The sequence below is a fragment of the Phacochoerus africanus genome, chromosome 5 (assembly GCF_016906955.1).
Source record: "Phacochoerus africanus isolate WHEZ1 chromosome 5, ROS_Pafr_v1, whole genome shotgun sequence".
Classification (NCBI taxonomy): domain Eukaryota; kingdom Metazoa; phylum Chordata; class Mammalia; order Artiodactyla; family Suidae; genus Phacochoerus; species Phacochoerus africanus.
The window spans coordinates 8,801,926-8,829,108 of record NC_062548.1 but is presented as its reverse complement, the minus strand read 5'-3'; the positions used below and the strand labels follow the sequence as shown (position 1 = coordinate 8,829,108).

Genomic DNA, 27,183 nt, shown 5'->3' with positions numbered 1-27,183 from the left:
TGTGCAGAGACCACATTCTGTTGATCTAGTCACCCTCCGATGGACATGTGGCTTGTTTCCACCTCACCTCGACCTTTAGGAGGGAATTGACCTTGATCTTACCTGTGCTGTTAGAGCATCGAGGATGGTTGGGAAGCAGGGAGACTTGGCTGTGAATACCTGATGGAGGTGCAGCAAGACAGGAGCCGTCTGGGAGGAGAGAAGGGCCAGGGTCAGAGCATAATTTGGCTTTGGTGACATCTAGGCCGTCTGGGATGAAAGGGAGGGCACCGCAACCCAAGGTCTTAGTGTGGGAGGTTGGAAGGAGACCCCCAGAGGAGGAGCCGGAGGAGGAGGAAGAGGAGGCTAAGGAAGAGAAGTTGTTTGGGTTTTCTTTGGGGGTGGGTTGGAGCCGGGAAGATCATACCAGAAGTTGGACCCCTGATTCTGAGACGTCTTGGGGACATGCAGGTGGAAATGCTGGGGGCAGGTGTGAAAATGGAGTGAGATGACCCCATAATTATAAAAGCTATCAACAAATACAGTGACCCCCATAATTATAAAAGTTATCAACACACACAATGGAAGAGAGGTGTCTTCCTTGCTTCTCTCAGCCTGGCTGTGGCCAAGCCCTGCAGGTTCTTCAAGCTGCGGGGACACCGGCTCCGAATCAGTGAGCTGGACCCACAGTGTCCCCTTGTGGCGATAGCATGCAGCTGCAACTGAGCCTACACCCTAGGGTGGAAATGGTTTTCCCGAATCCTGTAAGCCGGCAGCTGTGTCCAATCTGACACTGAGCCGCCGGGCGGGTTTTAAGATCCTGTACGTGAGAAGTGGGCGCTCAAGGGGCCAGAGAAGCTGGCCCCTCCTTCGACAGGTGCCGCGAGCCTAGAGCACCCGTGGGACAGCAGAGTAGATGTGGAAGACAAATAGACAAATTCACTGCTAACTTAAAGGAGTCCGATGTTTTTGATATAAATCTTGTTTATTGAATTCATGAATTTATTTTTATGGCCGCACCTGCAGCATACTCCCAGGCCGGGAATTGAATCCAAGCCGCAGCTGTGACCTGCAATGTGGGATGCGTTAATCCACTGCCCTGGGCTGGGGATTGAACCTGTGCCTCCAGAGCGACGCAAGCCGCTGAAGTCAGATTCACTGTGGCACAGTGGGAACTCCTAAATATTGTTTATCTGAAACATTTACAGGAAACCCCACAAACAAGAGAAAGACCCTGGGTGGCAGTGAGGGTTCCTTAATCACCCCCGCTGTCCCTCATAGGCGGCAAGGCCAATGCCCTGTGATTCTATCATCTTTTTCCACCGGGCCACTCCCCAGGTCCCCAGTATCTGCCCGGGATCCCTCAGAACTGAGTTTTGAGGCACCCAGGTCTGGCTGCACCTCTTGAGGACTCCAGGAGAGGTAGGAGGAGAAGGCAGCACATCAGAACCCAAAGAGCAGTCTGCACCCAGCTTTTCTCATAAAGTCTAAGCATGCGCCCCTTGTCCAAAATACCACGGGGAGGAGGCCTCCCTGGGGTTTAGACTGAAGGCGCCCCTGGTTCTCAGAGCTCAGCGCATCTCGCAGGGAGGTCTCTGCCCAGATGCAGCTCAGCTAGTGTCCCTCCTCCCACTCCGGCATCACTCCCGATGCTCCCAGCCACGTGGGCGTGCATCCACACTCTGCACTCAGCTGCCACCGTCCTCGCCACAGACTCGTCATCCACGCCTCATCCCCGTATGAGCTTCAAACCACACAATCCACGGCCCACTGGCAGGAAGCATGTCACCTTGCCAAGAAGTGGGTATTTATTTATTTATTTTTTGTCTTTTTGCCTTTTCTAGGGCCACTCCCGCGGCATATGGAGGTTCCCAGGCTAGGGGTCTAATCGGAGCTGTAGCCACCAGCCTACGCCAGAGCCACAGCAACACAGGATCTGAGCCGTGTCTGAGACCTACACCACAGCTCACGGCAATGCTGGATCGTTAACGTTGGATCGAACGCCAGGGATTGAACCCGCAACCCCATGGTTCCTAGTTGGAGTCGTTAACCACTGAGCCATGATGGGAACTCCAATGCCAAGTTGCCGGTGTTGTTGAGAAAGCACGATTTAGAGGCCCCGGCTCTGCTTCCAAAGCACCTCAGGGTGGGGAGAAGCCAAATCAAGGTCAGCAATGGGCTGGTGTTGGGGTGGCTCAAAGCGGTGGCTCCTGGGATGGATTTTTAAAATGCATAAATGCTGAAAAACTGTATCGTGGCTTGACTGAGGGCAAGTCACAGGCTGGTGGCCATGGGGAGACAGGGTGAGAGGTGAGAGGAGGAGTGCCAGTGAGGGGTGACTACAGGGTGACCTGGCCCGTCCTGGGGCACCCTCCCTTGGCTGCCCTCTGCCCGTGTTACTCACCTGGAGGCCTGATGAGTCTACAGGTAGAAGCGCACAGAGAACAGATTCTCCTGGCCGGAGCCCACCTGAACCCCAGCTCTCCCTACACCACCCTGCCCCCCGACCCTGCCTCCAGCCACCACCCTTGCTGCTACATTTCATTCCCTGCAGCCTCAGTCAGAAGACACCAAGTAGCAGAAGCATGGTTTCCTGAGCAAGGGGTGGGGGGCTGCAGAATTTCTCCTGGGGTCAAGGAGGGTGCAAGGAAGTGATGGCTGGGAGGAGGGCCCTGGGTGAGGCTCTGATCTTGGCAGTGGCAGGTCTTAGAGCCCAGGACATAGAGGAGCCGGGGCAGCAGGAGGAGTGCAGCCCCTGGTTACCTTCCCAACTTTCCCAGCCTCTGTGTCCCTTTTTGCCCCTGATGTTCATTTCTTAGATCTTCTAGAAAAAAACATGAGCCCTGTCTTCAGTTTTTGCCTCACCCTCACTGCTCAAACCACTGCCACGTGGCAGCATTTGAGTCTCTTAATCAGCGTGACGGGGTGGAGAGCAAAGGCTGCAGGGGGCTGGGAGATGCTGGACAGCTGGAGCCAGGAGGGCTGACACTGACCCTGCTTCCTAAAGAGAAGTGGCACCAAAGAATGTTCTGGACCCGGCGCTGCAAGATGCCAGGGGCTGCAAAGCAGGGGGCTGTGCCTGTCATGCTGACCATCGTGACAAGCTGGGAGCCTCACTCCTGGTACATGTTAAGCAACCAGAAAACACAGTAAAACAGGAAACAGAGGAGGAGAGGAAAGCAATCAATTTAACAGCGTCAGTAATCACACTGTAATTAAATGGGTCGATTTCCAATATTGACAATGCAGATACTTCGGTTTTAATTCTCCATTCCCCAGGATCCTTAAGAAGACACAATCTTACCCAAAAGGCCTTTATGGTTTTTCAGGGTGTAAAAAAGAAGCGTCCGCCCAGAGCAGAGAAGGCTCTTGGGCAGAGTGGCAGGAGTTTGCCATCCAAGGGCAAACTGATGGGCTGAATCACCCCTCCCCCAACCCCATATGTTGAAGCCCTAACTCCCAGTACTTAAGAATGTAACTGTATTTGGATGTAGGGCCTTTAAAGAGGTAATTGAGTTAAAATCAAGCTATTAGGATGGCTTCTAATCCAATATGTCCAGTGTCTTAACAGAAGAGGAAATTTGGGAGTTCCCTAGTGGATCAGAGAGTTAGGGACCTGCTGTTGTCACTTCTGGGGCTCGAGTCACCACTGTGGCTGGGGTTTGATCCCTGGCCCAGGAATTTCTGCATGCCATGTGTGTGGCAAAAAAAGAAAAAAGAGAAGAAATTCAGATACACAGGAGATCACAGGGGTCTGAACACAGAGCAACAACTATGTGAAGACACAGGAAGAAGATAGCCGTCTGCAGGCCAAGGAGAGAGACCTCAGGAGAAACCAGACCTACTTGAAACCACCTGATCCTGGACTTCTTACCTCCAGAATTGGGAGAAATAAATGTCTGTTGTTTAAGTCACCTAGTGTGTGGTATTCTGTTAGGGCAGCCCTAGGAAATTAATAGGGGCAGGGATGAGAGTGAGTGGTGCTGAGAGGTCATGGGGCAAATACCCCGCAACCTCTGCTACAGGGGCCACCTCAAGTCATCAGATTCTCAAGGGGGTGATGATCTCCCAAAGTTAGAGTCCCAACATAGAGATTTCATAATTCAGGGTGGAGAGAGAAAGGTAGCAAGTGCCCATTGCCCCAGCCTCTGAGGCTGCTCACCTGGACCCAGCGAGAGGAAGAGAACCCACTAGAGGTGGTGTGTGGGGCAGAGGCTGGACGGTAAGCAACCCAGGGGCTGCAATGTGAGGATGTGAGCGCATTTGGGAAGTAACTGCATAAAGGAAAACCCTAGGAGCCTTGATCGTCTGAGGCTGATCATGCGCTGTGTGTATTTGAGTTATCATGAACTTCATCTCCAGACTGGGAAGGGGAAAATGGAATAAAGCAAGGCTACCTGGGTGGGGGGGAGGGTAGTCTTCTCCTCTTCTGCCCCTTCTGGGGTCGCCAGGGCCATGGCGGAGCATCTGCCGAGGGGGCTTCAGGGAAAAAGTTCAGTTGGATTTCCTCGGTTTGGGCTGGCCGCCTGGGGTTTCTCCCTCTCTGCCTGCTCTTGGTATAAGAATGATCGAGAGCAGTTATTACCGCCCACGGGGAGAGTATGTCCACTTCCTGGAGCTCTCTTGCCATCGGGGATATTAATCCAGCCACCTGGGCTTCGTTCGATTCACGGGAACCCACGGATTTCCGGACACTCCAGCGGGAGGAGACCCCGCCCAGGTGAGCGCAGCCCGCCTGCACTTTTGTCTTTGGACCACAAGGAGGCGACGTGGGCTCCGCTGAAGCGCGTCCGAACGGTTGGCTTGGGAAGCGAGGCTGGTGAGAAGGATCGGAGGGTTTGCAGGCAGGGTCAGGCCAGGTGAGGAGAGGATGCTAAAAGTGGGGCGCGGTTGGGAACTTAGCCTGCAGCTCGGGAGAGAAGGAGAGAAGACAGAGGTCTGAGCTGTACGAGCGAGGAGGAGTGCAGAAAGGAATGGCATGCATTGGACTGGAGGCTGATTCTGGGAGGAGCTGCTCTGGGAACCCTAGCAATGACTAGTGGCACCGGAAATACCTTGGGGGTGGGTCGTCTTGATCACTCTTCCGCCGACAAGCAGGGAGTTGCTTTTTCTTACAACAGGGCCAGGGTCAGAATATCCCAGTCTCTCTGAAGCCACATGGCCTCCTGGTCCCGAGGACTGGGCTGTGGCTTTGTGTGGCAGCAGGAGGGGGCAGTGGAGGGCTGGGGGTGTATTGTGGAAACAGGACTCTCAGACTTGGTGATGTACTGGGATCACTGGGCAGGGAAAAGGCGAGCTTAGGAGAACGTTTAGATTCATGGCTTGGAAGAGATGTGTGGGCTGAACATATAAATCTGGGAGCTCTCAGTGCACTGATGGTTTCAGATCCATGGGAATGGAGTGAAAATTGTGGAAGAGGGTGGGCACAGAAAATAGAGGAGGGTCGCATGCATTAATCATGAAAGGCAAACTCAGTTACAAAAAACCCCTCTGCTTCTCAAAGGCTTAACAAAATGAAGGTGTGTTTCTCTTGCTTCACGATGATGGGAAAGGGAGGGGGACTCCACACCACACAGGTAGTTGGGGAGCCTAGAACCTTCTGCCGGGTGGTTCTGCCACTTTCTAGGTCCTGAGAGTCTTTTTCAGAAGATGAAGGAGGAGAAAGGGTGAGAATATGCAAGATTAATGGGGGGTGTTAGAGGCCAGGCCAGGACGTGGTGTATGTCACCTCCAGTCACAGGGCATTGGATGGATGGAGATGAGTGGATGGAGATGATGTCTAGCTTTGTCTAAATGCTGGGGGCCTGGGGAACATGGCCATCCTGTGTGTCTGTGTGGACAGTGGATTGGTTTGGTGGACACACAGCATTGTCTCTGCCATGGTCAGGACTGGGCTTCCATGGGAGGCGGCTGAGGCAGGAGGCCTGTGTGCACCGTGATGGACCACAGAGAAGGAAGCTGCAGACAGTGGCCCAGAGCAAAATCTTGGGATACAACCTTTAGTCATCCTTTTCCCCCACAGCAAACTCAGTGCTCACGGATCCATCAGCACATTCTGTGGGCTTGATCCTCAGAGTATGTCCTAACCTGGCTGCGTACTACCTTCTCTGCTGCTGCCGCTCCGGTCCAAGCCCTTTGCCGGGGCTTAGATCCAGTTTCCTTGTCCCCACCCTCTTGTCACTGTGGTCAGTTCACACAGCAGCCAAAGGGATATTTTAAAAATCAAATGTTTTAAATCAAATCGTACTGCCATCTTGGTTAAAAGCCACCGGGAGAAGCAAGAGAAACTCCTTCCCAAGGCCTGCAAAGCCCTGCCTGATCTGGCTTTTACCTGCCTTTTTTTCCCTTTTTTTCTTTTTCAGTTGCCCTGTGGGCATATGGAGCTCCTGGGCCAGGGATCAGCTCTGAGCCACAGTTTCCACCTACACTGCAGCTGTGGCAACACCAGATCCTTTAACCACTGTGTGTGGCTGGGGATCAAACCTGCATCCTGGTGCTGCAGAGACACCGCTGATCCTGTTGCATCACAGCAGGAACTCCTTACCTGCCTTTTCTTTTTTTCTTTTTGTCTTTTTAGGGCTGCACCTGTGGCATATGGAGGTTCCCAGACTAGGTGTCGAATTGGAGCTGTAGCAGCCAGCCTATACCACAGCTAGAGCAACACCAGTTCCAAGCCACATCTACACCGCAGCTCACGGCCACGCAGGACCCTTAACCCACTGAGCGAGGCCAGGGATCGAACCCGCAACCTCATGGTTCTTAGACGGATTCGTTTCCTCTGTGCCACGATGGGAACTCCCTCCCATCTTTGATGTCTTCGCTTTTCTTTCCCTTTCTTTTCACTTGGGAAGGAACAGACAAAGAGATTTGGGGATTGGTGGTCTGGGGTGGCTCGTGACATCCTGAGAGGGCATGGAGATTGGCTTCACTCAGATGTCTTCTTGAAATCTCCGCTGCTGTTTCAGCCTGAAAGAAATCTCAGCATGTAGAGTTCATGTTGGAATTGGTAATGGTGGAAGGAGGTGAGACCGGAGCTGTGTCCCAACAGTATGTACGGTTTCAGGAAGCAGAGTTGGGGGAACCTCCATGCAGGAAGGGGTTGATTCTCCTGGGTCTGCTGTGCTCAGCAGAGTCCCAAGCAGAACACAGCTACTCAATATATAATTCCTGAATGAATCCACCCATACGTGAGCCAACGAAATAGAAAACACTGACCGTGTCTGGTGAAACGATAAGGTCTGCTTGGCTGGAAGAGCAAGTTCTAGTGGGAAACAAGGTTGAAAACGCAGTGCTCAGCCAGACTTAGGAGGTCATTAGCAAAGAATATATTGAAGTCCCACATCCAGTTGGTGTCTCCTGTGTAATTGAGAACACGCTGCCCCTCCAGACTACCTGGTGAACGATTCCCAGAGGAATCCTCCACTGAGAGACAGGGTCGTTTTAAGGGGCTGAGGGCTTCAGAAGGAGATCACTTGCAGCATGAGCCCCTCTCACAGTGGGGAGCCCTCAGACTGCCCTTGACGTTGGTCCTGCTTGCAGGAGACTCTGCTGGGGGTTCCATGCTGGGAGGGCAGGAGGTGACCACAGAAGGACCCCCACTTGGCCCTCTGCCCCCCCCCACCCCACCCCCCCCCCGCCTCCTCCCTGGCCCAGCCCCACCCTCAGCTGCTTCCCTTGTCAGGACCTTGCAATCTTGACCTCTCACTGTCTCACACCCGATGGGTCAGGAACAAGCTTCTCGCCTCTTCTTGGCAAGCTGTCCTGGGCCTCCTTGGACATCTGAATCCCTCCAGGAAGTTCCTCTGGGTGTCTGAGTGGCTCTGTGCCCTGGCCCTGGCCCCATACCGGCCCAGCCCGGGACTCAGGTCTCTGGAGGCTCCCCCCAACCTTGCCCGCCCCCGTCCACACCACAGCCTCTTTCATGTTGTGGGCGAGGAGGACTCTCAGTCCAGCCTGGCCCAGGCCTGGCCTCTTCCCGTGGCTCTGGGGTTCCTCAGTGATCTGACTTCTCCCCTGGCACGTGTTAGTCTTTATTTGTTCACAGTCTCATAAGGTTTTGAAATATCAATTGCTGTATTTTTCCCTTTTGACTCTGGATTTTCTCTGTAGCCTCCTACTGGTCAGACAGGACTTTTTTTTTTTTGACACATAAAGAGGCTATTTCTTGGCTTTGATTTTTAAATTGGATCGGAGTATTAGAAAAAGTATGTGTGAGACAGTGATAATTTTAGGTTACCAAGAAAGCTGAGAGAGTCGTCTGGGAATTCTGAAGGCAGGGGACGCCATCTAAGGAGTAATGCAGAGTGAGAGGCTGAGGCTGGGATGTGAGAGAAGGTTTTAGGTAGGAAGGACAAACAGTCACAGGCAGGCGAGGCTTCATAAAAAGGTGACATGTGAGAGTTCTGCTCTGTCTTTGGGGCTTAAACCTGTGGGTGGGGATGGATGACACAACTGAAAAACACATTGGGAGTTCCCATCGTGGTGCAGCAGAAACAAATCCGACTAGGAACCATGAGGTGGCGGGTTCGATCCCTGTCCTTGCTCAGTGGGTTAAGGATCCGGTGTTGCTGTGAGCTGTGGTGTAGGTTGCAGACGTGGTTCGGATCCCCCGTTGCTGTGGCCGTGTTGTAGGCTGGCGGCTACAGCTCCGATTAGACCCCTAGCCTGGGGACCTCCATATGCTGTGGGTGCGGCCCTAAAAAGACAAAAGAAAAAAAAAAAGAAAAAGAAAAACAAAAACGCACTTGAATGAATTTGGAGGGAGTCTAAGAACATCAGAGCTGATCCCTGCTTCTTGGAAGCATATCTTGGAGTGTAGGGGAAGCTCAGGGAGCTGGGACCCAGGTGGGGCTGGTGTTTCACAGGGAGCTAGGGACTGCTGGGGAAACTGAGGTACAGCAGAGGCTTGGGTTTGTATTAAAGAGGCTGCAGAGTCCTCGGCCTCATGACCAAAGGGGACCGTGCCCAAGGAAACGGGTGGTCCAGGCCACCCTATGGTGGATGCCTCAGGTAAGATGCCTAGTAAACACTGCATCTAGCGGATACCAAGAATTTCAGGGGCATCCAAAGTTTGGGGGTCAGGACACATGATAAAACCTTACATTTCTACAGCATTTCACAGTTTAAAAAATACCTTTCTAGGGGTTCCCTGGTGGCCTAGTGGGTGAAGGACCCTGCATTGTCACTGCTGTGGCTCAGGTTTGATCCCTGGCCCAAGAACTACATGCTGCCAGTGCAGCCAAATAAAGATAAAACACAAAAAACCTTTACATACGGTGTTCTAGGCCATGCAATGACCGCTGATTGATTTTACTCATAGATAATGGGATTTGGGAAGGCAATTTAGCAGTGATGGTGCCCAGTGCTGGCACTCTTCTGGGAATCCACCCCCCGGCCCCCTGGGCCTGGCTGCTCACCTTGGCTGGCATTGCCAGAGTTCACATGGCTCCTGTCCCACAGCAAGGGTACCTACTGGGCCGGAGTCCCAATGTTGCCTCCCACCCTCAGTTCTTGCAGCCCCGCCCAAGGGACAGTGAGGGGCTGGGCCAGGCTGCTGTGTTCCACGTGGCAGGAGTGAGGGGCTCTGTCCTGAGGGGGGACCCCCACCACCACCCAGGACTGGTAAGAGCCGTTTCCACTAGGAAGAATGTCTCCCCCAGACTCAGCCTCTTGTGCTCCACCAGCGCCAGTCCAGCGCAGACCGATTCTTCCTGGGTAGAAGTCATAGGCCAGGCACTTGAGGGTCCCGTTCTGTCCTGGGGTCACGTGGCGGGTGATCGACACGGAGGGAGGGGCTGTGGGGGGACAGAGGTCGCTCAGCGCACGGCTCCCCATCCCCTCCCCACCCGGGGGTGTCAGGGCTGCGCAGGGCCTTGAGCTCCGCGTCCGCCTGCAGGGAAACCTCTGAGGCTCGGGGAAGGCAAGGGCCTCCCGCGACCTTCCCCGTCGGATCATGGGCCGACCTTCCCGTCGGATTATGGGCCGCCGGCCCCTTCCAGCATGTACTGACTTGCCACTGCCGCTGCCGAGAAACTGAGCGCCAAGCATTTTTCTATTTTCCCACCAACCTCTGACCCGGCCCGGGGGGTGGGGGGGGGCGACGGGGGAGGGGCTCCACTTCCCCCCATCAGCCCCGCCCCTTCGCTAGGCTGCCGCTGGGTCTGTCTGTCCGTCCATCAGACCCTTCCCTGCTCCGGGCCCCGCGACCCCTCCCTCAGAACCTCTCAAATTCAGTCTCAGCCTGTGCCACTCCATCCCGCCCGCCACCTGGTCACGCCAGTTTCCATCCTGGCAGGGCAGGCATTTCACACACACCTGCCTTCCCCCGACAGCCAAGCCAGGTGGCATCGTCACAGAGAGAAAGGACGACCGGATGTGCCTGAGCCGGTCCCCAAGCTCCCAGCCTGAGATCCCCTGGGTCTTTCTCAGCTGAGGGGGTGGGGGGAGGGCAGGAGGCGACCAGGGCGTAGGAAGCAGCGGGTACCTTGCCGGTCCAGGTGGCCCCTGCCGTGTTCCAGGTACCTCCGCAGCATCCCCGGACACTCCTCCTCCAGGTAGGCCTTGGCCCGCTGCAGGTAGACTGCTTCGGCCTCCCACTTCAGCTTGGTGTTCACGGCTGCTGGGTCCAGAGCCACCCAGGCTGGGATTTCTTTGTTGAACTCGATGAAGTCGCGACCGTCGTAGGCGTACCTCCAGAACGCTGCCTGGCGCTGGTCGTTCCGGAGCTCACAGCCAAACCTGCCCTGAAAGGTGTGCGACCCTGCAGCCTCCCCCGGCCCCCCGGAAGGCGGTCAGCCGGGGTCTTCTGAGCTCTGCCTCCCACGCAACCCGACAGCAAAAAAGGCCTTTGGAATCTACGCCTGCAATCCCTTTAGGGAGGCACATGGGGTCAGACACACTCAGAGAGTCCGACACGCCCCGGACGGAGAGGGGGACCCTAGGTGTGGTTTGGTGTTGGAGCCCAGGCTGAGAGGAGGTGACTCTTTCCACCTCGGGCATCTCTGAGAGCTGCAGGCCTGGGACAGATGTGCCAGCCCCTCTGCATCATTTCATGTAAGGACCTTTGTGTGAATATACGGTGAGCCCTGGACCCAGCCCCAGCCCCACTGAAATTCGTCTCCAAGTTAAGCAGAAACTGTTTGTAGTTTTACACGGGTTACAACATTTCTCCTTTTTTTTCTGAGTTCTCAGTACAGTCGATGTCAGCACCTGAGTAAACATACTTTGATCACCCCCTTTTCCTGTGCTTGAAAACCTTAGTAGGAATCTCTAAAGCCCCGCCTCCCTTCCCCAGGGAAGGGGGACACAAGCTCTTTGTTTTAACTATGAAAGCCGGTGTTTACTGGATACTGACCAGTGGCTCTGACCTCCGGCTATATGGGCTCCCATCCCAGGTCTCTCTCCACCCCTGCTGGGCTTGTTGCATGAATGGGAGCCATTGCCCTCTCTGTGCTTCAATTATGTCACCCCTGAAATGGCAATGGCAGCAGTGCTGTTGCAGAGGGTTGCTGTAAGCACTGCATGTGTTGGTACACGTGCCTGGGGCATAGTAAGTGCTCAATAAACGTTAGCTACTATGATTTCTAATACTCTGTGTTCCTCTCTTTATTCTTCCTTTTTTAAAAAGGTTTTTATGGTTTGGCTGTGCATGTGGCATGTGGAAATTCTTGGGCCAGGGATTGAACCTGCGTCATAGCAGTGACAATGCCAGACCCCTAACCTGCAAGGGCACTGGGAAACTCCCCTCTCTATGCCCATTATTCATAACTACTCTCATCAACATTTTTATGCCAGTCAATTGGAATGTCTCTCCATGTTCTTCCAGGCACATGTGCAGGATCTTTTCCTATTTCTTTTCTTTCTCTTTGTTTCTTTGCCTTTTTAATTTGTTATTTTAGGGCCTCACCTGTGGCATATGGAGGTTCCCAGGCTAGGGGTCGAACTGGAGTTACAGCTGCCGGCCTGCACCACAGCCACAGCAATGTGCTCTCCAAGCCATATTTGCGACCTGCACCACAACCCACGGCAATGCTGGATCCCCGACCCCCTGATTGAGGACAGGGATCGAACCCGCATCCTCATGGATATCACTCAGATTTGTTTTGGCTGCACCACAACAGGAACTCCTCTTTCTCTTTCTTAAAACATTTTTTCTTTTTTTTTCCCCCTCTGGGCACCTGTGCAGGACCGTTTCCTGTTTCTCTTCTTTCTTTCTTTTTTCTTTAAAAAATTTTTTTGGAGTTCCCACCATAGCTTAGTGGGTTAAGAACCTGACTATTATCCATGAGGATGTGGGTTTGATCCCTGGCCCTGTTCAGTGGATTAAGGATACCGTATTGGTGTGAGCTGTGGTGTAGGTTGCAGGCGTGGGTTGGATTCCGTGTTGCTGTGGCTGTGCTGTAGGCCTCAGCTACAGCTCCGATTCCCTATCCTGGGAACTTCCATATGCTGCAAGGAGGCCCTTCCTTTTCTTTCTTTCTTTCTTTTTTTGGCCATGGAATCAGTGGCTTGATGTGGAATCTCAGTTCCCAGACCAGGGACTGAACCTGGGCTGCAGTGGTAAAAAAGTGCTGGATACTAATGACGGGACCACCTTTCCAGAAATAGGAGACTCCCCTTTTCCTATTTCTGACACAGCCCAGGCCACCTTCCTTACCAGGGCTTCCCATCCCACCCACATCCTTCAGGATTCTGCATAACTCTTGCTTCCTTCTGCAAACTTGCAGATTCTACGTAGCTTCCCAGGCATTTCTGTACTCAGAAGGCCATCTTCTGACTCTCACCCTTTAGGGTGGGCAGTGGGGTTCAGGAGAAAGAGCACTAGGCTGGGAGACATGAGAAGTGGCCCCTGTGCTCAGCTCTGCACTGGCTCCTCATGCCACGAGCTCAGCTGACCCCTTGGAGTCTGCTCATTGTGGGCGGGGATGGGGGTGGGGGAGACCCCTGTGAGTCCCTGTGACTCTGACAGTCTCTGGTCTTGAATTCAGAGCTTTCTGAGCTCTGAGTATGGGCCACGGTCTATGCCAGGTGCCTCCTGTCAATCATCCTGCAAATTCCACATGAGCAAGTAGCACTGGCTGGCCTAGGTGATGGCGCTCTCGGGCAGAGCAAGACAGACTACGGTTCTAGCCTTTGTGGAATTTACTCAGGTAAGATTTACAGTCTCTTGGAGGCAGGTCTCAAGCCTCCCATTTTTGCAGATTCACACCGATAACTAAGAAATGTGTTCCCTGTCAAGTAGCAAGGGATTGGTGGAGCCACCATGTGAACCCAGGGCAGGCCAACTCCAAGGTTATCTCATTCTCCACCCGCATCCCTGGACAGGGGTGAGGCTCTCACCTTCTTCTTCTTCTTCTTCTTCTTTTTTTGTCTTTTTGCCTTTTCTAGGGCTGCTCCCGCAGCATATGAAGGTTCCCAGGCTGGGAGTCTAATCAGAGCTGTAGCTGCCGGCCTACACCAGAGCCACAGCAGCCAGATCCGAGCCACATCTGCAACCTACACCATGGCCCTCGGCAACGCCGGATCCTTAACCCACTGAGCAAGGCCAGGGATCGAACCTGCCACCTCGTGGTTCCTAGTCGGATTCGTTAACCACTGAGCCACGATGGGAACTCCTCTGTGTATTTCTACTTGTGCTTTTCTTTTTTTTTTCTTTGTTTCTTTTTTTGCCATGCCCACATCATGTGGAAGTTCCCAGGCCAGGGACTGAACCCACGCCATAGCAGTGAGCTGAGCCAAAGCAGCGACAGCGCTGGATCCTTAACCTCTAGACACCAGGGAGCTCTTCCCTGTGCTTCCCAGTCCTCCTTTGGGAGGGATTATTTCCATCCTGCTCACACCTGAGCTCTTGAGCTAAGACCCTCCACCCCGGCTTCCAGCGACCACTGACCTTCTCTGTCCTTGTAATAGTCCATGATGTCTCTCAGGGTCACCATGAAGATGTCCTCCCTGGCCTTCTGAAGCTCGCTCTCCTTTTCCCAGTCCTCCATTCCTTCCACCTGGCTCCAGGGGCCCAGGGGCTCAGCCTTCCTGCCCTCGCTCTCGTAGCGGAAGAAGGGCTGGTCATTGAGGTAGGCCATGGCCTGAAAGCTGGGGAAGCCTTTCCCGGGCCTGGACAGCCCGGTGTAGAGGAAGCTCAGAGTGTAAGGCCCTGCAAAAGGGGAGCAGACTCAGAGGAGTGGGGGTCCATTGCAGGCGAGTCTTCATGTGGGGCAGTAGGGGGCCTCGAGGGCAGGGAGAGGTCGCTGGGCTGCTTCTCCCTCAGCTGTCTCCACCCCGCTGTCAGCCTCAGGCCCCCTGAGCCTCCCCCGAGTGGAAGGGCTCTATGTCTCTGCTGGGCGTGATATTTCAGAGCCCATTCTGTGCCTTCACTACATCATGTCTTCTAGGCATTTAAGAAGAGAGAATTCTCAGCCTCCTTGTAGGTATATTGCAACCACGTGGTTGAGTTCTGTCAAGAGGAAATGTGAGTGAAGCGATGTCTTTCTTTTGCCGTGAGGCCCTACGAGCTCCTTTGCTCCATTTTTCTCTCTTCTCTTTAGGTGATGACTGTGGATATCACAGAATGAAAGAGAAGAATCCTGAGATGCACACAGCCTGGATTCCTGCGTCACCCCATGGAGGAGAGAAAAGTTGTCTGATCTGTATTCAACTTCACATGAGTAAGAAATAAATATTTGAGGGGTCAGGGCACCAAAAACTTTGTTCCTGGAGCATAGCCTAGTCTAACCTGACAAACATATACGTTTAGAAAGTATAGGAAGGAGAATTTGCGAGAAGACTCAGGAAATGACCTAGAACAGCTTGCCATAGGGTAAGGCCGGGATGGATCTCAGAATTTCCAGGGCTGTACCTTGCATTTTGGTAATGAGGCAGGGAGAGGTAATTTGATAAGTGGGAGACGGGGGCATATTCCCCAAATTCATAATTAATTCATCATATAACTCCCATGGGTATTTGCAGTGTTATGGGTCATACGGCTGATTCCTAGTTCAGGCAATGAAATTATTTTTGCTAATGAGTTTCTTTTTCCTTTTTTTTTTTTAAAGAATCTATTCTATAGGTAGTTATATTTATTTATTTTTTAAATGATTTTTATTTTTTCCATTATAGCTGGTTTACAGCATTCTGTCAATTTTCTACTGTACAGCAGAGACCCAGTCACACATACATATATACATTCTTTTGCTCACATTACCCTCCATCATGCTCCATCATAAGTGACTAGATATAGTTCCCAGTGCTATACAGCAGGATCTCATTGCTTATCAATTCCAAAGGCAATAGTTTGACATGAGTTTCTAAGTGTGATAGACATTTAACTCAGTAGACCTCAAGTAAAGCAGATTACCCTCTGTAATGTGGGTGGGCCTCGTCTAATCAGTGGAAGGACATAAGAGGAAAGACTGAGGTCCCCCCAAAGAAGGAATTCTGCCTCCAGATTGCTTTTGGATTCCAGACGGCAGCCTCAGCTCCTCTATGGTCTCCAGCCTGTTGACCTACCCTGCAGATTTCTGATTTGCCAGCCTAGACCCACGACTGTGTGAGCCAATTCCTTAAAATCAATATTTTTCTCTAATGTCCTATTAGTTCTGTTTCTCTGGAGAACCTAATACTGATTTTGGTGTAGGGTGCAATTAACATTCTAAATGTGATGAATTGTTATAAAACTAACAAACATATTTCTGACAGTTCACATGTAACAAATTTTAAGCTCGCACAGTTTGGCTTATGTTTCTTCATCCTGAAAATCTGTCTGCCAAGAGACAGCATCGTTTCCCTCTTCTAGAATTGGCCTGTGTTCTTCCCAAGCTTCTGCTGGCTTCTATCCTAGTCACTATCCTTCCAGGCTGAGTATAGTAATGTCTGACTCTGGAATGTGGAAATGAGTTTCCTTCTAGAACCATCTCTCCAGTTGACTTGCTTTCACATCTGCCTTCAAGTTCCCTGAAAGTCAGACAGGGACATCCAGTGGTTAGAAGGAGGGAAGGAATGAGAAATTCTGCTTGTGTGGTTTCTGCTCTGTCCTGGCTCTGTGACCCTAGGCAAGTCACTCTACCTCTCTGGGTCTTAGTTTTATTTATCTGTAAATTAAGAGTTTTGGATTCTGATTCTTTAAGGTCTTACTGTGCCTTAAAGTCCAGAGGCTCCCTGAGTACATCTAGAAGCGTGTGGGTTGAGTTAGTTGACAGCCTTGGCCATCCATTCCCACAGTACACTTGGGAATCCCAGCTGCATCTAGGCCCTCCTCCCAGCCTGTCTGTCCAGTTCCTTACCTCCCCCTCCCTTCTTCTCCAAACCCACCTCTTGCTTCCTACTTACCAGCTTGGGTCTCCTTGGGGACTGCAGGGCCCAAAAGGAGCAGCAGGGGCAGCAGGACAGGTGCCATTGTGCCCATGGTCCCTGGCTGGAAGGTTCCAGACTTCCCCAGAGCCTGGAGCTCGGAGCAGAGGATGTGGAGATCGAGCCAGGTGTAGTTATGGGAATGGCTGGGCTTTGAGCCCAGTCCAGGGGCGGTGAATCCACAGGCCAATGAGAGGTGCCCAGATGGCGGAGTCTGTGCTCAGTGAGTCTGCAGCTGATCTGCAAATTGAGAGCTGAACCAGCCGGTCTGGGGACTGGGACCGCTGCCTGCCCTGGGTGGAAGAATGCCAGGGAGCTGCGGGTATGTGGCAAGTGGCTGAGGCCTGGGATGTGGGTCACCCTTCCAGGCTATTGTGACATCCCCTCCCTGTGGTGAGTGGTGGGGTTTGGCTGTTGTCCAACCATACTTCACTTCTGCCCTCGAGAAAAGCTCACAACATGTCCAGAGGCTGGGCCCTGGCTAGGGTGCAACCCTCTATCTCCCACATGCTGCTCCACCAGAGTTCTGTCTGGGCACCATTCACATCTCTGCCTTCCTCCCATCTCTGCCTGGGGAATTTCCATCATGGAAGCGGATGGCCAGACACCCCTCTTGCAGCTTCCCCTGCAACAGAGCAGCCTCCCCTGCAAGAGAACAGGAGCACGCGGCTTGGGCTCAGTGAAGCAGATGCTTGTGTCTGCTGGACACCCGGACACTGAATCAGGCATCAGTGAAGCAAAGAAGCAGGTGCAGTGGACAACCCTTTCTGGTAGTCTTTGCAGCTTCTTGGGACAGTGGGGCAGATCTTACCTGGGGAGGGGGTGGGGGAGGCGCACCCAGCATCCCCTGGGTGGTGTCACTGGTCCACCGTGGCATCTGGTGTCCCTGGTAGCAGCAGATGTGTTTACAGGACTAGCTCTGTAGTTCAGCTCCTGGCAGAAAGAAGACAGCCTATAAACACGTAGAAAAACCAATCAGTGGATACATGAGCAAAGACCCAAAGAGATGGACTCAGACCGACTTGAGGCTCATTGAGGTCAACCTGGTGGAAATGGGGTTCAGGAAGAGAACTAAGGGGTTGGGCAGGTGGGATGGTAAATGCAAAAGGGAAGTTGGAGTCAGATTCGGGGCCCCTCCCATCCGATGAGCGCCCAAGATCCAACAAACGAGGCACATTCCAGCCCGTGTCTTTTCCTCCAGCCTGTGTTCTCTGCACTTCCCACCCCTCCAGGTCAGCAGGTCTTAGCTTTTTTTGCCATCTACTCCCTTGCCAGTTATTCTCAAAATCATTTTTATTTTTTAATTAAAAAAATGGATTTTTTTCTTTGGTTTTTTAGGGCCACACCTGCAGCATATGGATGTTTCCAGGCTAGGGGCTGAATTGAGCGGCAGCTGCCGGCCTACACCACAGCCACAGTGACGTGGGATCTCAGCCGCATCTGTGACCTACACCACAGCTCAGACCTCTCACTGTCTCACACCCGACGGGTCAGGAACAAGCTTCTCCCTTCTTCTTGGCAAGCTGTCCTGGGCCTCCTCGGACATCTGAATCCCTCCAGGAAGTTCCTCTGGGTGTCTGAGTGACTCTGTGCCCTGGCCCTGTCCGCATACCGGCCCAGCCTGGGACTCAGGTCTCTGGAGGCTCCACCACCGCCCCCACCCCCTCACCGCTCCCTTGCCCATCCCGCCGCATCCCTCCTATAGTTGGGGGCACGGAGCTCACAGTCCAGCCTGCCTCAGGCCTGGCCTCTTCCCGTGGCTCTGGGGTGTCCTCATTGATCTGACTTCTCCCCTGGCACGTGATTTTCTTGATTTATTCAAAGGTCAGAAGTTGCTTTGAAATTTTGCTGGCCGGATTATTTCGTTCTGAGTTATTTGGTTTTTCTTCCATGAAAACCCAACTAAATACTGAAGGCAGAATTTCCATGTATTGTTCACCTAATACAAAGCAAGAAAAAACCAAAATACTTGTATGAGAGAACTCTAGGACCATGGGGCCTGGCCAGGCCAGTGTCTCCCTGGGGAGCTTGGGGCAAGGACAGAGTCCACACTTAGGCTCTTTCCTTGAGTCTGAGGAGTGGGCTGGCAGTGTCCCTCCCTGTCCCCATCCTTGTCCTGAATCTGGAGCTTTTGAACCTGGTACTTCCAGTGGGTTAAGTAGGATTCTGAGGAGCACTAGTCCACACCTCTAAGCCTTCCTATCTCTCTTCCACTCAGTCGTCTACCCTTTCATGTCTCTTTTCCGCAAGGTTCCCAGGTTCTTCTCTTGCTCAGCACAGGTGAGTAGAATGTAAGGAGCCGTGGACACTTAGTCCAGGTGGCGGGCAAGCGCTCTGAGCATCTCAGGCCTCCAGACAGGCTTCCCCTAATTCCCTAGGTGCGATCTGCTTCCCACTTCCTTATTTTCTTTTATTTTTTTCTTTAGGGCCACACCCATGGCATACGGAAGCTGCCAGGCTAGGGGTCGAATCGGAGCTACAGTTGCTGGCCTATGCCACAGCCATAGCAATGCCAGATGAGAGCCATGTCTGTGACCCACACCACAGCTCAGGGCAACACTGGATCCTTGACCCACTGTGCGAGGCCAGGGGTCGAACCTGCATCTTCATGGATACTAGTTGGGTTCTTAACCTGCTACGCCACAGTGTGAACTCCCGGGCTTCCCACTTCTGATTGGCATCTAGGACGACAGGGCCCAAGGGGACCCAGGCTAGGATTGCTTTGCTGAGCCTGTCCGTTGTTGTTGGACCTCCAGAGTGCCGCCCTGCTTCGTGTTTTCACTCCAGAACTCTCGAGCCAGCATTCCCTGGAAGGTCTGAGACCCAGATGGTTTGGCCTTCTAGGCCCCACACACAGTCAGGCAGTCTGGCTTCATTGCTGGCTTCATTCATGGCATCATTTCATCTCTGTTTTCTTTGAGAAAAAAATTTCATTTAGCTGCACCTGTGGCATTTGTAAGTTTCCTGGTCAGGGATCGAACTGGCTGCTGCCCCCACTGCACTGGGGTGCCAGGGGACACTGCATACATTCTCCCCCCACCTCCAAACTCACACAGAAGGGTAGGTCAGGGGGCCACTATAGCCCAGAACCCTTCCTGTATCCCACATCTATGAGTCACCAAAGATCAGGGTAGGAGCACCTTTCTGATGCAGTCTTGTCCAGCGGGAATAATCAGCTTGTGAGTCATGGAGCTGGTGGGTCCCCACACAGAGATGGGGGTGGGGGAGGGGGGAAAGAGTGGGGGAAGGAGCCTTTGCCAGGGGCAGTGGGTCTTGGGTCTTGAACTCCCTGCATTTTCTGGGCTTGAGGAGAAGGTGAAGTCCTGTGTGGTGTTTCCTCAGGCCATTTCTCAGGGTACTATTGGCAGCACCCTCCAGGGATGAGGTGCTGATCCCTGGTGGAGAAAGACCAGGCTTGTGATGGCTTGCTCTCATTCCCCGAGCTCTATGTCTTTGATGGCACACCAAGCCTACTGCCTCTGTGGCATCCGCAGGGGTCCTTCGGAGCTACTGTCTGGGGTTTTAGGGGCCCAGCGGAACCCTGGCCATCGCGGTGTCCATGCTGCTTGCTGTGCCACGACCATCAGTTCTTTGTCTCTGTTCCAGAGCTGTCCTGTCTTCTGCCAGCATCCATGAAACAGTAACAGGATCGGCTGGCAAGTAGGGTTCAATTTCAGAGTCTGACAAGCACCTGCCTCAGGGGTTGGTCCCACACCCCTCCCCCTCCTCTGCCGGCACTTGATTCCCTGCTGGCAGAGGGACCTCTGTGTGCCAAGCACGTCAACCTGCCTGTGTGCTCCCCAGCCGTGGGGGAGTGGGGTTGAACAGTGAAGGTCCTTCTTGCATGGATATGCCAGTGCCCTTTTGGGAAACCAGGCCCACTGCTCCAAGGAAAAGAGTCAGGAAGGTCCAGCCCTTGCTGCCGCCTCCTGGGACTCTGAGGGTAACACCAGACGTGCTTGCTTCAACGGGGTCCAAGCCTGATATTTACACTTGGGTTGGTGTTTTTTCAGTCTTAGAGGTAATATCCCGTTTTGCCACAAGGGGGAGCCTGTCAGCGGGCTGGGAAAGCAAAGTCAGCTCTCCAGGCGCTCCCGAGTCGGTTGAATAGCACTTCTCTCTTTCCTGAAATGTCGTTAACGTACAATATTGTTAGTTTCAGCTGTACACAGAATGACTGTACACTTGCCTGCATTATTCAGTGATCGCAATAAAGCTAGTAACCTTCTGTCCCCGTGCAAAGTTATTACAATGTTATGGACTACATTCTTCTTTATGCCGTGTGTTATATCCCTGGACTTAGAACTGGAACTTTGTACCTCTTAATCCTCTTCACCTATTTTGCGAACTCCTGATCCCTTCCCTTCTGGCAACATTTGTTTATTCTCTGTATCTACGAATCCGTTTTTGCTTTGACTGTTGGTTTTCTTAGATTCCACTTATAAATGAAATCGTGGTATTTGTCTTTCTCTGACTTGTGTCACTTGGCACATCTTCTAGATCCATCCATGTTATCACAAATGTCAAGGTTTCTGTCTTTCTCTCTCTCTCTCTCTTTCTTTCTTTCCTTCTTTTTGTCTTTTTTAGGGCTGCACCCACAGCATAGGCATATGGAGGTTCCCAGGCTAGGGGTGGCAGCAGAGCTGTAGCCGCTGGCCTACGCCACAGCCACAGCAATGCTGGATCCAAGCCCCATCTGCAACCTACACCACAGCTCATGACAACTCTGGATCCTTAACCCGCTGAGCGAGGTCAGGGATCAAACCCGAAGCCTCATGGTTCCCAGTCAGATTCATTTCTGCTGCGCCACAACAGAAACTCCTCTTTCTTTTTAAATAGTGAGTAATATTCCATTTTTTTCCATTGTGTGTGTGTGTGAATAGACAATGACACCACATTTTCTTCGTCTATTCATCCGTCAATGGATCCTTAGATGTCTTCCATATTTTGGCTATTGCAAGTAAGGTTGCAATGCAAAGCAGAATGCAAATAGCTTTGTGGATTAGTTTTCATTTTCTTCAGGTAAATACCCAGCAGTGAAAAATCCTGGGTACTAAGGTAGTTCTATTTTTATTTTTCAGGGCCGTAACCATGGCGTGTGGAGGTTCCCAGGATAGGGGTCAAATTGGAGCTGTAGCCATCGGCCTACACCACAGCCACAGCAATGCAGGATCTGAGCCAAGTCTGTGACCTACACCGCAGCTCACTGCAATGCTGGATCCTTAACCCACTGAATGAGGCCAGGGATTGAACCTGCGTCCTTGTGGATGCTAGTCAGATTCGTTTCCACTGAGCCACGACGGGAACGCCTATTTTTAATTTTTTGAGGAAACGCCACAATGTTTTCTGCAGTGGCCGCACCAATTTCCATTCCCACCCACTGTGCATGAACGTTCCCTTCTGTCTATATCCTTGCCAACACTTGTTATTTGGTTTCTGTCTGATGACAGCCATTCTGACAGGTGTGGTGGATTCCTGTGGTTTCAATTTGCATTTCCCTGATGATGAGCAGTGTTGAAGAGCTCCTGTGAGAGCTGAGGCTTGGGATGAGGATGGCGGAAGCCACGGGGAAAGGAGGAAAGCTGATTCTGGGGGGTTGGGAGGATGGGGAATGCCTGTGTAACTCTGGGGGCTCTGGTATTTCCTTCCTGCTAACTCCCCTTGTCGTGCCTCCTTGGGACTGGCCCTTGAGCTTTGTGAAACCAGCATATTCCCACCTTCCACCCACGGCCCTCCATCCGCTGGCCTTTGTGTCCTTGGAATAGACCATGTGGTCTTTCAAGGTCGCCATGAAAACGGCCTCTCGGGTCTTCTGAACTTGGCTCTCCTCCCATCCTCCATCCACCCGACTGTAGGGTCTCAGGGGCTTCCTGCCTTCACCATTGTAGAGATAGAAGACCTGGTCAAGGGGGTGGGAAGTGGCCTAAAACTTGGGGAACACTTCACGGGCTCTGGAAAATCTGGTGTACAGAAAGTCACAGGGTAAGGACCCACAAACTGCAGAGAGCCTCGGAGTTCCTGCTGTGGCGCAGTGGATTAAGAACCGACTGCAGTGGCCCAGGTTGCTGAGGAGGTAGGGGTTCGATCACTGGCCTGGTGCAGCGGGTTAAAGGATCTGGTGTAGGTTGCAGCTGCAGCTCAGATTTGATCTGTGGCCTGGGAACTTCCATATGCCACCGGTGTGGCCATTAAAAAAAAAATAAAATTTAAAAAGTAGAGAGCCTTTGAGGTGTGGGTCTGCTATGAGTCCCCTGTGGGGCAGCAGGGGGTCAAAAGGAGGACCTGGTCATTGCGATCAGCAGCTGCCCAGAGCCTCTGGTCCCCCGCCTTTTCTTCCGGTCAGCCTCCCAGCATTGCCTGCTCACAGGAGCAAGGATTTGCCTTTATCTGGTAGAGAGTGCAGGAAAGAGAAATTCCCAGAAATCGAGGTAATAAGCCAGCTAGGACTGCTTCCGTATCACCAGTCCTTTGAGTTAAACTTGTTGCTAAGTTGAATCTTTGCCATATGGGTGGGAAACGCATTGGCTGACTCTCTGTACGTGTTACAGATTTTACACCTGCACAATCTGAGACATCATTGGTTTATATTTCTGTGTCCTCCAGATTTTCATGTGATGGTGGGCCCAGGATAGCTTATCTCCCTTCTCTCCACGTCGTGTAGTAACCCAGGCCTGGTGCCGTCAAACCCATGTCTCTGGGGAGACGTTTTCCTTGTTGTTCTGACTCTTTTTTTTTTTTCTTTTAGGGCAGCACAAGCAGCATATGGGAGTTCCTAGGCTAGGGGTCCAATCAGAGCGGCAGCTGCCGGCCTACACAGCAGCCACAGCAATGCGGGATGGGAGCTGCGTCTGCGACCTACACCACAGCTCACGGCAACGCCAGATCCTTAAGCTACTGAGTGAGGCCAGGGATCAAACCTGCAGCCTCATGGATACTATTGGGTTCATTATGGCTGAGCCATGACGGGAACTCCGGATTGTTCTGACTCTTTCCTTCTATTGACCCCCCTATTCTCAACTCTGGTTCCTGGTGGTCTCTCACTCTCCCTAAAACCAGATGAGGGAGGGAGCGAAGAAAGATTTCGCCTCGGTCGCTGTGCTGGTACCAAGTTGCCAGGGCTCCTGGCTTCTTCCCACTCCTCACCCTTGGGTGATCCCTGCGCCCTGGGTGCCCTGCTGCTCCAGGTCTTGGCACATTTCGACAACATCTGGCCGTGGGAGGAGGCGACACAAAGAGGGTGCTGTTTGGTGTAATGAGGAAGTGGGCCGAGCGTTCTCTTTACCCTGGGGGGCTTCGTTCCTGGCACCCGTCCTCAGCAACTTACTGTGAAAGAGAAGTTTGTCTTGGGGCTTTAGGGTCTGGGCAGAAGCTTAGAAATCATTAGGCAGAAACTCCTTCCCCCACAACCTCCAGCACCAACCTTAACCTCCTCCCTGATCCCCACGCTGACCCGGGCGCTGGGGACGTTTATAAATGGAGCCATTGAGGAAGCAGGAGAAATCCGGGCAACGCCTGAAAGATGTGCCTGTTCCCCGAGGCCCCGTGTGTCTCCCCACTTTCCGCCCCCGCTTCGCACATTTAAATGAGGTCTTTGGGTGTGCGTAGCCCTGAACGGCGGGCTCACAGTTCTCTGTCTCCCAGGATTGATCACAGCCATCAGCAAAGATGTGCGGAAGGCACCTGACTCCGTGTCTCCTCCTTGAGCAGCGGCTTAGCAGAGGGGGAAGGGTCGGACCCCGGAGACGCCCTCGTTCCCATCCTGCCTCTTCCACTCACTGCCTGAGGGACCTTTACAAATGCTCAACCTTTCAGAGCCTTAGTTTCCCTACTTATCACCTCTGATGTGAGCTCTGTCATTAGGTGTGGAAGTGTTTAGGATTTGATGAATTGACCCCTTTGTAATAATAGAATGACCCCTTTATTCCCGGTAATATTTTTGCTATGAAATTTCATTTCATTTGTGCGTGTGTGTGTGCATCTGAGGCAACCACAGCAGTGACAACACTGGATCCTTAACCCACTGAGCCACGAGGGAACTCCTAATTTGATATTAATATAGCCGCGCAGGCTTGCTTTCTTTTTGTCTGTCTGTCTGTCTGTCTTTCTAGGGCCATACCTGTGACATACGAAGGTTCCCAGGCTAGGGGTTGAATCAGAGCTACAGCTTCTGGCCTACACCACAGCCACAGCAACTCCAGAACTGAGCTGCATCTTTGACTTACAGCGCAGCTCACTGGTAATGCCAGATCTTGAACCCACTGAGTGAGGCCAGGGATTGAACCTGTATGCTCATACTAGTCAGATTCGTTTCCCCTGAGCCAGAACAGGAACTCCAAGCTTTCTTTTGATTAGTGTCAGCAGAGAATATTTTCTCATCATTTTAATTTTTTTTTCTTTTTGACCTCCCTGTGTCATATGGAATTCTCAGGCCAGGGACAAGATCTGAGCTGCAGTTGCAATCTACACTCCAGTTGCTGTAACACCAGATCCTTAACCCACTGTGACCTGCTGGGGATCGAACCTTCATCCCAGTGCTCCAGAGACACCACTGATCCCGTTGTGCGGCAGCGGAAACTCCCCATCCTTTTACCTTTCACCTGTTTGTATCTTCATACTTAGAGTGAGTTGTTTGTCGGGAGCATATAGTTAGATCTTCCTTTTTCACTCGGTCTGTTGCTCTGTCTATAAACTGGAGAGGTTTGAACACATATATTTGATGTGTGTATGTCTATGGTTAGATTTAAACTTCCCACGTTGCTATGTGTCTAATCTGCTTTATTTGTTCCCTTTTCTGCCTTCTTTTGGATGAAATGATCTTATGTTTATAATTCTATTTAGCCTCCTATTATTTTTGATTATTTTGTACTGTACATCTTTATCTTATCACAGTTTACCCTAAGTGATATCGTTCCATTTCACACACAGTGTAAGAATCTTACAAAACACACACCTATTTCTTTCCTTCTGGCCTTTATGGGGTCACAGCATATTCTACCATCCTCTCACCACAGGTGAAGGTCTTTTCTTACCAAAGCCAGTCTATAAGGTCTGGAAAAGGAGGGGACATGTCCAAACTCATTTCGCAAGGCCAGCATTACCCTGAAAACAAAGCTAGATGAGAATATTGCAAGAAGAGAAGACTCTAGGCCACTATCATTGATGAATATAGATGTACAAATTCTCAACAAAATACTAGCATCCTGAATTCAATTGCACCTTAAAAGGATTATACACTATCTGGAGTTCCCGTCGTGGCGCAGTGGTTAACGAATCCGACTAGGAACCATGAGGTTGCGGGTTCGGTCCCTGCCCTTGCTCAGTGGGTTAACGATCCGGCGTTGCCGTGAGCTGTGGTGAAGGTTGCAGACGCGGCTCGGATCCCGCGTTGCTGTGGCTCTGGCGTAGGCCGGTGGCTACAGCTCCGATTCAACCCCTAGCCTGGGAACCTCCATATGCCGCGGGAGCGGCCCAAGAAATAGCAACAACAACAACAACAACAATAACAACAACAACAAAAAGACAAAAAAAAAAGGATTATACACTATCATCAAGTGAGATTTATCCCTGGGATACAAGGATAATTTAACATGTGCAAATAAATAACTGTGATATAGCAGATTAATAGAATGAAAGAGATAAATGAGGATCATCTCAATAGATGCAGAAAAAGCCTTTGACCCCAAACTCAACATCCTTTAATGATAAGCACTCTTAACAAATGAAGTATAGAAGAAATATATCTCAATATAATAAAGGTCATATATGTCAACTCACAGCTAACATCATGCTCAATAGTGAAAGAGCGAAACTTTCCTTCTGAGATCAGGACTAAGACAAGAATGCCCACTCCCACCATTCCTATTCACATAATACTTGAAGTGGTAGTCAGAGCAAGTAGGCTATAAAACAAATAAAAGGCAAACAGATCAACGCGGAGCAAATGAAAGTGTCTGTGTTTGCTGATGACATGATCTTGTAAATAGAAAATCCTTAACACTATACCAAACAATTGGACAAATGAAATGGACGTACCAAAATCCATTGTATTTCTGTATAGTAACAACACATCTAAAAAAGAAATAAAGGAAACAATCTCACTTACAATGACATAAAAAACATCACACTTAGGAATACATTTAAACAAGGAGGTCAAAGATCTGTACACTGACAACTACAAGATACCAATGAAAAAGATTGAAGAAGGCACAAATAAATAAAAAGATATCCTGTGTTCATAGATTGGAAAAGGTAATGTTAAAATGCCCATATTATCTATATGTTCAGTGCAATCGCCATCAAAATTCCAATGGCATTTTGAAATTAGAAAAAACAATCTTAAAATTTGTATGGAACCACCAAAGACCCTGAATAGCTGAAACAATCCTGAGAAAGAACAAGGCTGGAGGCACCACACTTCTTCATTTCAAACTATATTACAAAGGTACAATAAGCAAAACTGTGTGGTACGGGCATAAAAGCACACACAGAGCAACAGAAAAGAAGTGAGAGCCCAGAAATAAACCCATGCATAGATGGTCAACTAATATCTGACAAGGGAGGCAAGCATACTCAAAGGGAAATGATGGTCTTTTCAATAAATGGTGTTGGGAAAGCTGCATATTCACCTGCAAAAGCATGAAATTAGACCCAGATTTTAACATCACTCACAAAGATTAACTTGAAATGGATTATGGCCTTAAATGGAAGACCTGAAATTGTAGAAATCCTAGGAGAAAACATAGGGAAAAATCTCCTTGACATTGGTCTTGGCAACAATTTTTTTTTTTTGGATGTGATACCAAAACCATGAGAAACAAAATCAAAATGAATAGGTGGGACCACATCAAACTCAAAAGTCTCTCC

At 51.3% G+C, this 27,183-nt stretch overlaps 1 protein-coding gene across 1 annotated transcript; it reads right to left on the bottom strand.

Moving 5' to 3' along the window:
- Nucleotides 1-9,250: 9,250 nt before the first annotated feature.
- On the bottom strand, nt 9,251-16,944 carry AZGP1 (alpha-2-glycoprotein 1, zinc-binding). Its single transcript, XM_047779624.1, has 4 exons — nt 16,300-16,944; nt 13,868-14,128; nt 10,463-10,738; nt 9,251-9,773 (listed from the first exon to the last, which is right to left on the bottom strand). Exons 1-4 carry the CDS (start codon nt 16,373-16,375, stop codon nt 9,448-9,450), a joined length of 939 nt encoding a protein of 312 aa, XP_047635580.1. The 5' UTR covers nt 16,376-16,944; the 3' UTR covers nt 9,251-9,447.
- Between the last annotated feature and the right edge of the window lie 10,239 nt (nt 16,945-27,183).